General features: G+C 40.4%; 2 protein-coding genes across 5 annotated transcripts in view; both read right to left on the minus strand.

Moving 5' to 3' along the window:
- The window catches only part of RGS12 (regulator of G protein signaling 12), an 80,445-nt gene extending 78,737 nt beyond the window's left edge, over positions 1–1,708 (minus strand). For both annotated transcript variants that reach the window (XM_031588322.2, XM_090139717.1), the window contains exon 1: positions 1,570–1,708. The gene's annotated coding sequence lies outside the window, so the exon portion shown is untranslated. The remainder of the gene's footprint in view (positions 1–1,569) is intronic.
- Positions 1,709–12,755: 11,047 nt separating this feature from the next.
- The window catches only part of MSANTD1 (Myb/SANT DNA binding domain containing 1), a 30,141-nt gene continuing 26,018 nt past the window's right edge, over positions 12,756–16,878 (minus strand). For all 3 annotated transcript variants that reach the window (XM_090140102.1, XM_090140101.1, XM_031588722.2), the window contains one exon: positions 12,756–13,792. In XM_090140102.1, coding sequence (XP_089996228.1) covers positions 13,552–13,792 — 241 coding nt within the window. In that variant the 3' untranslated portion in view covers positions 12,756–13,551. The remainder of the gene's footprint in view (positions 13,793–16,878) is intronic.

A 16,878-nucleotide genomic window follows, 5' to 3' on the forward strand; every position in this document is an offset into this window, starting at 1 on the left:
GCTTTCCGCCAGCTCCAGTCTTCCATTTCAATCATTTTCAAGGTAGAAAACACCAAAAATGCCAATTACTTTTGAGTTATATTTTATCCCACAAAGGTAGCATTTCTTTATGCCATGTTTTCACACACCCGTGCTAGCTTTTCATGTCATTTCTGAAACCCTCTACCACAGAGAAAGCAGTACTCATTTGCTTATTTTCAAAGCAGAGAGGCAGTTTGCTTCCTGCTCTTGTTAACTCATAGCAACAAGAAGTGTAAACAAAGAGGAGATACACTCCTAGGTTAGACCTTAACCTTAACAGAGGGCACGTGAAAGCCGCAACACGAGGGAACGTGTGGCAGTGAGACAACACTGCTGACCATCAACACATGTACGAAAGCCTTTGACAATGAGACAATGAGCTCAGCACCATGCTACCCACGTTAATATGCTTCCTGTGGTCAGGGGTTTTGGAAAGGCAGAGAACTGGTTGGCTCCGTTCTGTTTTTCAGTGTGAAGGCTGCTGGAGGATAAACCATGGAAAGCAGAAACTTTCCACGTTCCATGAGGAGAGAGGCTACACAAGTGCTAAAGTAATGCAAAGTACTCCTCAGCACCTTCCTCCACTCGCTGCCACTCATTATGGCAGAGCTGACTTTGACAAACGATGCCACCACAAAGATCAAATGGAGTTATACCATTTGAATGCCACTCACTATTAAAATGGGGTAGGTGCTTATAGACAAGTTACACAAGAAATGTAACAGGACAAGCTGTGGAAGACGGCTACCAGTCGTGCGGGAACTTGGGTGGGACGGTGCTTTGATAGAACAAAACCACCAGCGTTCCAGATTTGACCAAACAAATTACGTCTCCTGCACAGACAGCGACTGCGGGGTACAAAATATCTGTCAATAAGAGCAGCAGGGTACGAAATATTTGTTCGTAGAAACTCGCTGCAGCGTAGGGAGCATAAAGAACACAATGGAACATTTGCTGCTCTGTTTGACAACATTCACGCGACGGAGGACAAAGTTTGCTAAAGCTGTTGTATAAACAGCCGCGTATTTACAATCCAGATTCATTTATTCGTCGTATGGAAGGAGGCAAAAAGCTGCCGTCGGTAGCCGGGCTTCTTATTCTTAATTCTGTCCAACAAAACACGTTCCAGGAGTGGCGGGGAGCGCTGCGCTCCCGCCTGAGGCGGCTGCGCTCCGCCACCAAACGCCCGGCACAACTTTGCCTCAGGCACTTCGCCTGCGGGCGGATCCCGGCGGGGCGCCGCTCCGAGCGCCGTCCCGCCGCACGCTCCAGGTGCTGCCCTCAGCCCCCGGCCGGGCCCCGCCGCCCCGCGGAGGCCGCTCGAAGACCCGAGCAACGGTCCCGGAGGGGCGGAGCAGCACCTGAGCCCGCAGGGACGGTTCGAAGCACAGCGAGCGGTAACGGGACCCTCCCCCTCCGCCCGCGGCCCCCCCTTCCCGCCCCGTCCATCGCCCCTCCGCCCGCCGCAGCCCCAGCGGGGTCCCGGGCGCCGAGGGGGAGGGGAGAGGCGGGCGGCGGCGGCGGTTCCCCCCGCCCAGAGCCACTCACCTCCGTCCCCCAGGACTCCGGCTACTCCGCAGAGGCACCGGCTCCCCCGGTCACCGAGGAGACGAGCGCCGGGCTCCGCCACACCGCGCGGCGGCCACTGGCTGCGTGGAGCTGTCACTCAGCGCACTCACCCGGCAGGGGTGGCGGTCGGGTTCCCGGACAGAGAAAGGGGAGAGACAATACCCAGCGCCGAAGAACTACAGCTCCCGGCGTGCTCCGCGCGCGGCCGGCTCCCTGCGGCCGTACGGAGCGGGCCGCGCGGGGCATGCCGGGAGTGGTAGTTCTTCCCCCTTCCCGAGCCTCCTTGCCTCCAGAGGAGGAGCACAGTGCGCAGGCGCGGACTGCCGGCGCCCTTTCGAACGGAGCTGAGGCGGTGCTGAGGCGTTCTGCCCAGAGTGGTGTGTCCAAAGTGCAGAACTATGGATACGTTAGTTGTAGTTTCCTACCCTACGGGAAGCTGCGCCATCCAGACAGAACGTGGCACGAGTGACAAGTTCTCAGAATAGGGAATTTACTCATTTCCATGTCTATCTCTAGGCAAAGGAAGCCTAACGTGGAACTGAACCTCTCAGTCAAAAGCTGAAGGACAGCACTAATCTTTCCTTCCAGAATTTTTCCCCAGAGCTGCACATATATATCCTACAGCTTGCTGCTGGCTTCTCTGTAAGAAAAACTTATTGTCTAAAACTGTGGCTTGATGGTTTCACTTCAGTATTTCTTTCCTCTAATTCTTACCTTGTCTAGGAAACTTTCACAGTATCTCCTGCCCTCGCTGAAACATTCACTACATGCTGAGTGGAGGCTTTAGGGGTTAAAAAATAAATTTTAAAAACAGGCCAAGAGAAAAACCTCACTAGAAAAATAAAGGAACCTGCTCTTCCATTCCTGCCTCTGCCACTTCGTTGTGCTGTTATTTTCTTCTTAAGTAGATTTCTACCAACATAAAACATTTCAGAGCAATAGATTCTAGTTGTATTCCACTTCTCACCAGTTTTTACAAGAAAAGCTTCCAGGGGGAAAAATAATTGAATAAAATAAGCATTCTTTCTTTTTCTCATCCTCACAGATGTGGCAGATGAGTGTAAAATTACAGATGACAGACCTGCTACCAGACACACTGTTTTCTATAAAAGTAATTACTCATCCTTTAAATATGGTAAAATTTCAAAACATTAAAAAGAAAAGTGATTTTACACCTCAGATGAAGGTACAATACTCACTAAACTCTTTACTCAAAATGTTCTTTAGAGATGTTTGGATTTGCCCCAAAAATATGATAGTTATTTATCATAGAATAGAACCATAGAATGACCAAAGTTAGAAAAGACCTCCAAGAACATCTAGTTCAACCGTCCACTAACCAGCTATATTTCTCCACTAAACCATGTCCTTTAGTACAACATATAAACATATCTTGAACACCTCCAGGGATAATGAACTCAACCACCTCCCTGGGTAGCTTGATCCAGCACATGACCACTCTTTTAGGGAAGAAGTACTTCCTAATATCCAACCTGAACCTTCCCTGGCACAACTTGATGCCATTCGTTCTAGTTCTATCACTACTTAAATGGAAGAAGAAGCCACCCCCCACCTTGCCACAGCCTCCTTCTAGGGAACTGTAGCAAGCAACAAGGTCTCTCCTGACCCTCCTCTTCATCAGGCTAAACAATCCCAGATCCCTCAATCACTCCGCATAAGACTTGTGTTCCAGACCCCTCACAGTTTTGTTGCCCTTCACCAGACACACTCCAGGGCCTCATGCCTCTCTTCTAGAGAGAAACTGAGCAGGGTACTCAAGTACTCAGCCTTACCAGAACTGAGTACATGAAGACAATCACCTCTCTTCTCTTGCTGGCAATGCTGTTTCTGATAAAAGCCAGGATGCCATTGGCCTTCTTGGGTACTTGGGCACACTGCTGGCTCCTGTTCAGCCAATAGTCAACCAACAGTCCTCCAGCCACTCTGCTCCAAGCCTGTAATGTTGCCTGGGGTTGTTGAGGCCAAAGTAAAGGACCCAGCACTTGGTCTTGTTGAACTTCATCCTTGTCTAGATCCTTCCAAAGGGTCTTCCTACCCCAGGCAGATCGACACTTCCTCGCATCTTGGTGTTATCTGCAAGCTTACTGAGGGTACACACAATCCCCTCATCCAAGTCATTAATGAAGATATCAAACAGGCCAGGGCCCTCTGCTGACCTGGGGAACACCACTCATGACCAGTCATCAACTGGATTTAACTCAGTTCACCACCACTCTCCCGGCAGACTTCCAGCCAGTACTTTACTAGGAAGATTTCACAAGGTAAAGAATTGCCTTCCAATTCTTTTCTAAGGGGACAGCATGGAGCTGTTGGAACAGGAGAATGCTCAGAGATCTGGAGTGCCCCTCCTGTGAAAAAAGGTTGAGGGAGTTAGACTTGTTCACCTTGGAGAAGAGAAGGCTCTGGGGAGACTTCATTGTGGCCTTACAGTACTTGAAGGGAGCTTATAAACATGAAAGGGACTGACTTTTCCCATGGGCAGATAGTGATAAGACAAGGAGGAATGTTTTTAAACTAAAAGAGGTGAAATTCTGATTAGATATTAGGAGGACTTTTTTTACTCAGATGTTGGTGAGGCACTGGCACAGGCTGCCCAGACAGGTTGTGTCTGCCCCATCCCTGGAGGTCTGGGGCTTAAGGACAGAGATTAGATGGGGCTCTGGGCAGCCTGATCTAGTGGGGGGCAGCCAGCCCACAGCAAGTCGCTGGAATAGATGATGGTTAAGATCCCTTCCAACCCAAGCCATTCTATGATTCTGTAATAGTTACTCCATGGCAGTGTCAGATTTCTTCTGGTAGAAAGATGCTGAACCTTGTCTATTCGTAATAGCCAACGGAATTGATAGGTCTTCTGTAGTAGCACAGAAGAATGTAATTATCTTCACAGAAGGTCTCTGTAGCAGCATTTCCTGCAGCAAGAGGAGAACAGCCACACTGACATGGAAACAGGTGTGCTCTCACAGCCAGCCTGTAGTCAGAAACACTCAACTAACTCATGAACGAGTATAGTGCTTTACTTCAACATGTGTGGAAATGATGATTATGCTGACAGAAAGACAGGTGGAAAAGGTGACTAATGGCCCTTCAAAAATCCACACAAAGTTTCAGCTGTAACTTGCCTTACTGCTTTGAAGACAATACAGAAAGGAGTGTGAAACAAAATAATAAGGATTTGTGCCTTTTGGGTTTTAAAAGCTTTAGCTTGTAAGCCTAAGTAGCTTACTGTTAAGTGTAGAGACATCTCTATCTTAACTGATGGTGACTGTCACAATACTGTGTGTCAGACTTGATTTGGAGTGATTGACAACACACACTTTAATGAAGTATGGTTATTGCTGTCACAGACACCAGATGAGCAGTCATAAAATAAAACTAAGTCCAGCATCTGATCCAAAGTCTCTGGTTCTAATTACCATTGTTAATTACCTTTGTTAAATGAACAAAGGTGATGATTGCACCAAAAATGATTTATGTTAGACATACCGAAATATCCTTGCACAACTGTCATATTTTTTTTTCATTTGATGTTTTCAACATATTCAAAATAATAAAACAATATATAAATGTCATCGTTAAGTGTTCCTTCATTATATAAACTTCAGACTGATTTTCCTAGCTTAATTTTGTTCTTAACAGCAGGGAAGATTATATATAAAATACAGTTATAGTTAGCTTCGTGTTGACAATTTCTTATGTAGTTCAGAGCTAAATTTTCACTAAATAACTTATTTTCTAAACCAGAAAATCTAGTCCTTCTTCAATCAACAATCAGAGTCCAATCTAGAGGATCACTGAGGATTGTAAAATGAGCACATTACCATCAACATCTTCCTTGTTTTACTAGTTAATCCGATCTTTTAATGTGCCTTTTTCTTTCTTCTAAGTAGTTTTCTCCCCAGTGGGAGATGCTTTTGCTAGTGAGGAAATGGTGAAAATATTTTTAAATAAAAACAAAATGATTTGGATGATTGTGTTTCCCATCCTAGCACAATGGTGTAAATAAGTCTGTACAAGAGGTGTGAAGTAGTAGAGCTAAACAAGGATACTGATCTTGTTAAATCTTGATGGGACAGTAGAGGCTCTATCCTCTCAAATCCCATTTAGACATAAAAGGATTGATTTGTATAACACTTACTTGGCTTTGTGACTGTGTCCTTATCTACAATGTTATTTAATTAAATATTATAACATAGTTTTTTTCTTAAAAATGGTTGTGGTTGAAAGATTCTTGTGAGCACTTAGATGTGTGAATAATACTACTTGCAAAACAGAAGGTTTACAGTGTTAACTGGCTGGAACATTGATGTGGAAACAGACACAACTAGACCAAGGTACTGACTGAATGCTCCTTTGGATAGCATTGAAATGTAAATGAAACATCCAGTATTTTAAGAAAATCTATGTCATTACAATAAAATGTGCTCTATTTGTTTTTCCAGATTTGTGAATATAGAATAAACATCTGTTGTACACAAAAATAGAAAACACAAATCATTTCTCATTGAGCTCCAGTTTTCTTCCCTTACTGATGACTAGATATGAGTAAAGTTGGTGCCTTTTTATATATACAACCAAAAAATATCTACTTTAAGCAAACTTACATCACATACCTTTGCCAAGCACTGGAGACCCAAGAAGTGGTTTGGGTGTTCCTGGGGTCACTGGAAGCATACAAACCTCTACCCCAGCATTTCTTGAAGGCAAGTGGGAAGCACGTACCCTGCATTCCTCAGGTATTGAGGAATACCATGCTGAGCCAAAGTATCATGCAATGGCTAACATTTGTTCTAAAGAAGCACTGTATGTTTTTGTTATTATAAGGAAAAGAGAAGCATTCCTTGTGATTTTAAGTACCTTGCCAAAAAGTCATCATCTCATACAGCAACAACTTCTGCAAAAAGTGAGCAAGCACTGTACACTGGTGATCTAACAGAACTCTGCTGGCTAAATTTATTACTAAGCACATTTTCTAAGCAGAGGCAGCACAAATCTGAGTATAAATGTGTCACTTTTATCCCTAAACCCAGGATAAACATGCTTGGAGCTCCTACATGCTTCCAATGAAAAGAAACCAAAAAGAAAACAAGAGCCTGAGGCACTATTTAATACGCCCCCTGATAAAAGACCTTGACTCCAGGAAAAATGATGCAGGATGCTGCATTAAAGTGAGGAGGGATCCTCTCCCCCCTGTTGTTAACCCTGGAATCAGAGAACACATTTTATTAGCCCCTCCCCAGTTAGGATGTGGCAGAGTCAAATCCAAGATCTTTCCTCATACAATCTCTTAATCACCAAACTTTGGGGATCAAATGGGGTCGGGATTCCTTTGAACCAAGTTCACACTGCCTTCAGGATCCCCAATAGAGATATTGCCCTGCCCACAGTGATCTCCTGAGGTTCAGACAGAAAAGCATAACAAGATCAGTAACACTTAGGTCCACCCTGGCGGAGGCTTTCTTGGTGCTAAGACTCTCCATGCAGAATTATAGGACTGTGCACTGGCTCTCAAATCTGATTTAAGCCAGGCTGACTTCAACTTTTTCTGCTTCATAACTAGATTCTGAATGGCATTTAAAAGTACAAGACAACCCTCATTCTGAGTAAAAATCATGATTATTAGCATTAAAAAAAAAACAAAAAAACATTAAGATACACATACATAATATCGAATATTTTTTATGTTTTCATTTTATATTATCCTGCCAGTTACCACAAATGATCTTTAGGAATGCAAAGAGACCATTAAATGTATTTTTGAGAGTTGTTTTGGCCTTGGCAGCATGTAGAAGTCTTCTTAGCACCTTCAGCATTGTTTTTCAAGGTTCTTCTAAGAACAGGTCTCGCTGCCTACTAAAACTTCTATTCCACAATAAAACTTGAATCCTATACTAACATATTTGACAGATTAATTCTTTGAATCCGTGGCAGACAACTTCCTCCTTTATGTTTTAAGTGTACAGCATCTCTGGTGGTCACTGCACGAGCCAGCTGATCCAAGTGGGTCCTGCTGTAATGCAGAAATCCTCTGTTATAGCCATATAGAAACAGATGACTGACTGTCAGAGCGGAATTTTCTTCATGCACAGAACAGTGTACCTGTGTTCAAGAAGCTTAACACTGGGCACCATGCCACTCATGTGGAAACATTGGCTGCCTGTCTTCATGTAAAGACCTTCAGTAAAAAAGCCTACTACGTATATGCGAAGTTGCATGGAACAGCCCACTCACACAAGAATGTGCAACCAAATCACCAGAAGTTCTTGCCAGTAAGGAGACATGAAACAAACACAGAGTTGGTGCAATCTGTTTTATGCTGTTTCAACTGTGGTGAAATTCTTTGGCCAACATGAGCCAGCTCTAAATAGGATGAAACCCTTGCATACAGGTGAGATGTACAGATAAAGCTCTATGTGGATAGCTTTATTTTTTGAGAAAGACTACTAGCAATGCACTTCATTTTCTTCTGGTGACGTAACAAGCCAAGGAAACTGAAAAAGAAGTATTTAAAATCTTATTCATAACAATTTAAAGAAAGCATGCTGCTAATGTTAGCGCTGCACAAGTTCATGTGGACAAGGTTTTATGTGGCTGTAAAGCAGAATGAATTTGATCTAATTATATTGAATGAAAGATAAATTACAGCTAAGTCTGTTGGGCTGATAAATGAGGATCATGGAGAGTTTTTAAAGTAGTTTTAATTACTTTTCTAAATATATTTGCTTTGCAGTTCATAAAAAATTGATATTCTTGTAGCTTCCCTCACTGACACAACCTACTTCAAGCTGTGATAAATACTCCTCTATGTTTAAGTAAGTAGAAAATGTTATAGCTTCAATTCTATGCACCAATTCACTTCTTCTTACAACTCTCAGCATTTCAGAACTTACCCCTAAGATCACAACATATGATTGGGATATAATCCAAATTTGGATTATTATTCTTAACATTTTAAATACTTCAAGAATTATTTGCCAAATTCTTAGAACGTAGTTGAAGAAATATATTTCAAGAAAACAGAATTTATATAGTTAAAATAATGATTGATTTTCAGATAACTAAAAGCAGTTCCTTTGAAAGATAGTTCTGCATGAGCTACTTCCTGTTTCTTTAGAAAAATGTTTCAATACTGGATAAAAGATTTGGAATACAAGCAGCTCCTTTTACTACGTAACAGATATTTTACAAAGACACAGCCTCCAGCTGGGATCAAACTAATATCTAATTTGTAATAATTAGCCAACTCTAGATAACTGGGTGTTGTTCACTGCAGATGACCGGGCTGTTGCTCAGAGAAAATACTTGGAAGTGTTCATCCTCATTTAAAACGTGCTTCAAAAATATGCTTTAAAACAAAATAACCTGTAGGAGAATTAAATGTTTCTACTAGGCATACAAACAATATTTCACCCCAAATTGCCGAAGTTTTTGTTTGGTTGGTTGTTTTTTTTTTTTGTTAAAACACTAAAAAAGAGCAATTCAAAAGTTTAATGATGCAGTCTCAAGCATGCACACACAGGAGGCATGCTACCCGTTGAATAGGGGGAAAAGATTAGCAATCTAGAGACCAGATGGTTGGTATTTACTTGCTGACATAACACTGCCAAATGTTCTGAAGTTTCTTTTTCAAATTTGCCTTTCACATTACATTATCAGCATAGGAGCTGATCCTTGAAGTACATACACACTCAAATCATTACACTTATCCAAGTGGTCCCATTGATGCTACTACTGCTAGAGACTTCATTCACAGTAGCAGGGTGTCAGCTTAGAGTAAGGCTACAGAGAGCTGTAAGCTCTCTCAGTGTAAGCTCTCTGTACACTGAATTGGGCAGGCAGTCTGGAAAAGAAATAAAAAGCCTGGATGCGTTTTCCTGCTGGTTTTGTACTTTGCAAAAGATATGATAGCCACTTATGGAGAAAACACGAAAGAGATTCCACATCCATAAATACATTGCCTGCTTTTGTGGATCACTAAGTTGGCAAAGCCTAAAATGAACTGACATCTTAAACTGATAGAAAATCAAGGAGAAAAAAGAATACAAACTGTATGAAATAGCAAATGGTTACTACCAACATATGAAAATGCTGTTCAGTGATGACAGAATCCTGTTACAAATTATTTAACCTGGTTTGTGAATAATATATTTGCTTCCAAATACTTGTCCAGAGACTTATTTATCTTTCATGAGAAAAAAATGCCACTCCTTACCACACGCTATTTTTCACTTGACTAACTTATCTGTAGATGCCTACTCAAAATACACAGAATTTCACTGTTAGCTCTTATAATTTTCTTCTTCAACATTGTTTTTCCTTTCATTTTCCTGTATTTCCTATGATTAGTATTCTTGTTTTGAGACATTTACTTTGCCTCTCTACCCAACATATATTTTCCATCCTTCATCACAATCCCCTTCTACTCAATTCCGTGCATGTTTCCCACTGCCTCCTCAGGTTCCTTTTTGTTCTATTTTACATCTCTTACAAAGTCACCTGCCTCCAGGCAGTGTTTTTCCTCCCATATTTATATTTTATATCTGCACCATCTGTAGGCGTATATGTAATACATGCGCTTCACTTTGTGAAAGTGATATCATACTGTGTTGACCCCATTACTGCCCTAAAAATAACAAATTTGTTTTCCTGCGCTACAGTTTATTTGTTGATGACACTTCTAGAAACCATGAGGGAGTTCCTTTAATGTCACAGTCGCAATGCTAAACTCAAGTAACCCCTCACGTGCTCTTCTTCAGTACTTATTACTCTCTCAGCTCCCAACTCATAGAGATCCAGAACAAGTGTCTCAGTTTTGCAAAACTGGGAATTCCAACAAGCATTTCAATCCTAGGCAAGTCTTTCAAGTTATAATTGGTTTGAGCATCTCAAATATTCAGTTGTCTTTACCTGCAGCAAACTGTCCCATCCAGATGAGAAATCTGTGCATATCATCAAAAAAAGGACCAAAAAATCACCCAGCCTAATTTTTCAAGTTTATGTTCAGTCATTCCTAAAAGAAAACAAACAGCAGCAAAAAAAATAAAATAAACAGTGCACATAGGGAATTTTTAACTTATTAACTTGTAACAGAAAGAGCATGAGAAAAAGAAATTACATGGAACTACTCATACTAGTCTGCAGCACTGCTGTGTTCAATCTCTCGATAAAAATGGGGAGAATTTGGATAATCTGAAAGGATGGAAATAAAGCATTTTGCTAAAGATATGGTTAAAACAGAAAAAGGAGCAACTTGAAAAATGATGCTTCGTACAAAAACAAAATTTCTCCAGTAATTCATCTTGAATTCTCTATGTCTTTCAGCTCATTCATTTTAAAAAGGATGAACTCAAAGAGAAAAATAGGAAAACAGACATTAAAATAATCCCTACTTTATGAAAGAAAAGAGCATTATACTTCTGGAGGGCCACACATGATTCGACCACTGACTTTCAGGAGTAATTACTGAAGCAGAAGCAAAATCACAGCATCCATACAAGAAGAAATAGATTCCCAGACCAGAAATAATCTTAGAAACAATCTTCTAAATTGCAGCTCACCAATCAGTTATGTGGTTCTTTTATAATTCTAGAGGCAAGAGACCAAACTCACTCTAAGATACAGCTCCATGCATTTACAGAAAGGATTATGTGACATGGTTGCTCATGGTAGCAGGCAAGGAATCAGATTTCCTTCATTCCTGTGTTCCTACGGTTCTGGAATTATAATTCTCATAGCCTGCAGGGAGACAGGCTGAGTACTCCAGGGTGCAAAGTTCAAATATGCTGCCACTGGCATGGCTGATTAATTGGATTTAATTACTATATGGTTTGTGCAAATAATACCAGTAAATACTATTAATTCCCTTGGAGTCAAGGGAGACTTTCTTTAAATCTTATTGTAAACAAGTGTCGGAAAGCACTACAGCACAGATACATCAGCCTATGTGAATCTGAAATGCATCTATGTTTGGAATGTGCAAAAGCATGACAAAGCACAACGTGCATTTTCCCTGGCATATATGCATGTAGGGCAATACTCTTGCAAGTGTTCTAAGCACCTATACAGCAATAGGAATAGCCCTGATTTACAAGTGGCTGTGCAGGCAGACGCATTATAAGGTTTCATGATTCTCTTTCAGAGCAAACCAGTTCAGGGACTCCAAAATATTTGGAGTCTTACTTTTGCTGTATAATTTCACCCTGTGAGAAATTCACCCTGAAGAATCCAGAGAGACATTTGCCCTTTTCCCAATCATCCAATCACTGTAACAGAGGTGTGAAGGAAAGTTGCTTCATTTATCCTTGGAGAGCCAACATTTGCTGCAGGTGTGGTCATTTACTGTGGTGTTTGCATGATCCTGTTACAAATTAAGCTCCATAGGAATAGGCCACATTTACATACAGTAATCATATTTTAGAGCTGCATCATCCTTAATTGTCACACCTACTGGATCCTTTAAGAACTATTTCCATATAATATTAATTTGTTTGGTGAGTATAACCATTATCCTGTTCACCAGGTGTAGTTACAGATTAATTGGTTGGGTCTGGGTCTTGAAATAGTTTAGATAATATTAGTATTATATTAGCTAAAAATATGTTAAATTATATAGGAAAATGCAAACAACTTCAAAAACAAAACTTCAACGGAAGACATTATTTAATACTGGGAATGGAAGGTTTCCAGTACTGACATTAATTCTGTATCTCTGTATCTGAATCTGACCTGGGATACTCATTCTTGCAAATACAGTGAAAGCAGAAGTATGCTTTTCAAGAAGAAAACAGAAAGAAGTGTACAAAGGAATTCATCTGAGGAACTTCTGAATACGTTTTAAAGGTTACTTCAATGTTATATTGCATTAAAGAATCAAACGCTAGCTCTTCACCTCAAGGGCTTAAACGCAATCCCTTATGCCTTCGGCTCCCTCTTGTGGTCTGTCGATGCCGATCTGCCTTACATCTGCTTGCATATATATTAAAGTTGTGCCACGAGCAAACGCTGAGGAAGAGGCACTGAATATTCTTTAGGAGTTCCATGAATATATGCACCAGCAGAGGAGATCTTTACCCAGTAGTTAAGAATTAAAAACTTTTGACTGTGATTGCCTTTTCACCAATGCAAAGCGTATTATCTATCCAGCAAGAAGTATGTTTCTTCTTTTCCTTTATTTCATTTGATAGATATATATTTGTATATACACACAGTACAATATTTTTCTTTTGTGATAGAGAAGAAATGATAGTTTTCATTGCTGGTCGCTCATTAAGTCAACAGATTCCAGTTAATAATGAAAAAAATTAAACATTTAATATCAAAAGCAACTTCAAGTATCGTCTATACATTTTAGTATTCAGTATATAGTAAGGATCTGTTTGTACTTTATGAAAAGTGTATTTGAATAGACTATTTTTACTCTCATACATTAGAGTACTATTCATATCAGGCATGGAATTTAAAATGACATCTTGTGGTCCCTATAGCTCTCCACAAGAACCATGCATAGGTCACTTGTACAATCACTGTGTATGTTTCAAACCAGGGCTTAATCATCAGCAAAGTCAAGATGCAATTAGCATGTTTAAGAACACATTACTTTGTTCTTCAACAACAGGTCAGGGTATGGTCCTTGATGTGAAGAAATACATAACATCTTTGTAAAACAATATCTGACCTAGGCATAACAGTATTGAAATTCCCAGAGCTATTCATCCCTTAATCTTTCTGTATAAAAATAATTCAGTTTAGGCATATATTGCACTATTTTTCTCATGCCAGATAGCTCTCACCCTGCATTATCTGTTCTCTTTGCTTATCTAAGAATACACTAAGATTTTAGTTTCCATGGAAAACCTGGGAATAGGGCAACAAACACACATAAGGTGTGCAGTAAGGGGATGTCTATAATATCAATGATAATCTCAGAGGCATTCACAAAGGAAACTACACATTGGATTTGGAAATCATTTTCTCCAGTAGATTCATCATTCTCTCCTGTAGCTGTAAGCTTTGAACTTGAATGATGTTTTGCTGATCCAGAATCCTGCGTACTTCTCTACAGGTTTCTTCCATAGCTCTGCTCAACTTCTTTTGTTCTTCCAACATAGCCTCCATTAATTTTAGCTTCTTCTTTTGAAAGCTGCAGCTTTGCATTTTCCTTTTCTTAACTGGTCTTTCTTCAGTTCTGAAACAGGAAGATTTGTTTACAATTAAAATCACATTTATGGAAAAGAAAAAAAAAGAAGCTATGTTAGGACCTAAATGCATATACTACATTGTAGGTCAAGCTATTGCTAGGTTCAATTAATAAAAAATGTTCTCCAATAAATTCCCTCTCAGAATTGTGCCAAAACAAAAGTATTTATTCCATTGTTTTATAACATTACTGACTGTAAAAATAGATTTTAAAATCTTATTTTTAACAAGATTTTTTTTCCCTCAGAATCCTAGGTATAACATTTTCTTTTTATCTTGATTTTTACATGCTGAGTAAAAAACTGTGCTGGGAGAGTCTTTTTGCTCATGTGGTCATTATATCTGTTGTAGTTCAAACTGTGAGTGAATTACTCATCTGAAAAACCTCCAGTTACAGATGGGCAACTTCCTTTCAATCTTAGCGTGACAGTCCATGAATCTTGAGTCCCCAGCATCAAAGTTATCCAATGATGGGTCTCAAAGTCCCTTTACACAAAGAGCAATTTCAGCTGTATTCTGCCAAACACTGCATTCTTTCAAGGGGAAATCCAGTAAAAGCACAGTTTTGAGCAGAATGCCGTGTCAACAACTTGTAGATTTCAAGACAACCTTGAATGAGGACATCAGCCTAGCGCTAGAGGAATGTTTTTACTGGTGTGAAGAAGGGGAGTGGGGAGGGAGGTCACTCAGCTGTGACAGCTCTGTATTACATTTCCATATATGTTCTTATCCTACTTGACATTCAGATCTCTCTGCAAGAAAAATAAACAGACCTAAGAACCTGGAAGACTTGCTGCAAATATAACAAAAAGACACAATTCCCTTGACATTTCAGGGTGTAGTGAAACACAAAGGTTGAGGTCTATGAAAAGAAATAAGTGGATTGTGTTAAATGCTATTAAAATCTTAGAGGAAGAAGAATAGAATAGATCTTGAAGGAAACTGCTTCACTACAGCTTAGTCATACATCCTCCTATGCACAGGTAAGAAACCACGACAGCCTTTCTTCACAAATGTACACTGATGTGGTGACCAGAGACTGCTGGCTTTCAGATTATCCAGATATTCAAAGTTACTGGCATAACTCAAAGGATTTTCTTCACCAAAATTATGATTATTTTAGCCAAAATAACCTTAGGAATTTTAAATCCTCTGTGAAGTTTATTACTGAAACTTGATGGATCTTTCTATTCTCTTTCCTATACAGTATTAGGAAATAGTGCTGGTAAACCAACACAACTGAAACAAGTCAGAATTGGCTCCCAGAGCCACAAAAGGGCTTGCATCTTTGTCACTGTAGGTCATGGAGGGAATGGTCCTTAATAAGGAATGAAAAGGAACATGCAGGGCATGTAGTTGGTACTGAGCTGCTCTGAGTATTGCATCATCTTTCTTGGTGCTTGTCTCTGTCATTTCATTATTTTTTTTTAAATTTTGATTAGGATCAAAAAGACCCCCAAAAAGTGGGGGGGGGGAGGAGGGGAGTGAGGGTAAGGAAGGAGATGAAGTGATTTGCATTGAAAGATCTTAAGACTTTTTTTAAGATAAGAAAAAGAATTTTGAAACATCGCTCTAAAGACTGTCCTACAATGCAGAATAATAACTGTTTTTCAGTGACTAGATGTGGCCCATCAAAAGTCTATAAGACAATAAGGAGTCTGAGACAATAACGCCTTGCATGGCTCTGGGAAGGAAAGAAAGGCAAAACATCCAGTGGTGATGGTGGCTACCCAGGAAAGTGCATCGGCAGTATCTGCAGTCTGATAATAGCTGAGAAAGCGTACCTGCTGACAAGTGCTTGCTCAGAATGGGGTCCCAGCTCAGAAAGTTACCCCAAAAGCCAGGGCACATGGATTCTCTAGGGTCTGTTAGGTACTCTGTGTTGCTGTTCACAATTAAAAACAAGACTTGCTAATTAGCCAGCCTTCAATGAACATAAATACCGATTTCAGACCACCTAGCTTCGGTAGTGTTCCCAATCACCACTCCTCTCAAGAAAGAAAAGAAGAATCTGAAGAATCTAATTTATGAGTAAAGGACCCTCAGCAGTGTGAAACAATGTAAAATGTCCAGTGATTCCTGAAGCAGCTATCTGAATCAAAGTGCTTCTTCAGATACTGAGCCATCTTTCATGAGAAGTTCTAGGTCTCCTTTGTAGGTCCAGAGAGCCCTCTCCAGTGTTAATAACTTTTTCTAACAGAAAGTAAAGAGGGAAGCAGGGATAGGAATAAAATACATATGGTTCAGCGGTGAGCATCCCATCAGAATCAATATCCCTCAAGCAGTTTCAGGTAGGAGTTTGTCTAGTTTGATAGGCTCTAGGCATCGGCATAAGTAAAGATCAGTGCTTCACAGAGCAAACATCAGTCGGTTTTCCGCACTGCATTCCTGCGCAGCCACAGCCTTTGTGACAGTGGAGATGCAGCAGCATCCATTCCTCCTGCCAAAGAAGCACTCCAAGCCTAGGCTCTGAAGGTACATTTTGAGACCTGAAGAAAAGAATGGTCTAGGAAATCCAGAACCTCAAATACAATCTGGTGGTACCCTTACACCTCCAGTGTTAATGACAGGGAGCCACCAAAAGAACTGGCACTGAAATTCCCCTGAGCGTGCAGATGGAGCATGAAAAAGCTCTGGCATTTGGGATCATGTTCCAAGCAGAACCTTGCAAAGCTATTTGTACACTACAAAAACAGACAGGCATGACTCAAAGCAATGAAGAAAATAATGATTCCCCTGAACAGAACAGAAACAAGGATGTGTGTTGAAGGCCAGGAAGAACAAAGCAAAACTTCCAGATACAATTAGGCAAGATGTTTCCACTCTCAAACGCATTTGCTGTCTATGTAAAATCTAATTAATTCTCTCTTTAAATTAAAAAATTATGTGATCGCCTATACTCACTCAATAAGGCTCATTTCAGTACTGTGTCAGAATAACTGATGAAGCAGAAGTTGAACACAAAGAATAATCTGTCTACCAAATGTGTTACCTCCACAAAACCACAATAACAATTCTTTCTAACAACTTCGTGGCAAATGGGTCTCCAGTATCATTGGTTTCTGGGATTTATAG

This window comes from Phasianus colchicus, chromosome 4, assembly GCF_987193195.1.
Source record: "Phasianus colchicus chromosome 4, bPhaCol1.hap1.1, whole genome shotgun sequence".
NCBI classification, from domain to species: domain Eukaryota; kingdom Metazoa; phylum Chordata; class Aves; order Galliformes; family Phasianidae; genus Phasianus; species Phasianus colchicus.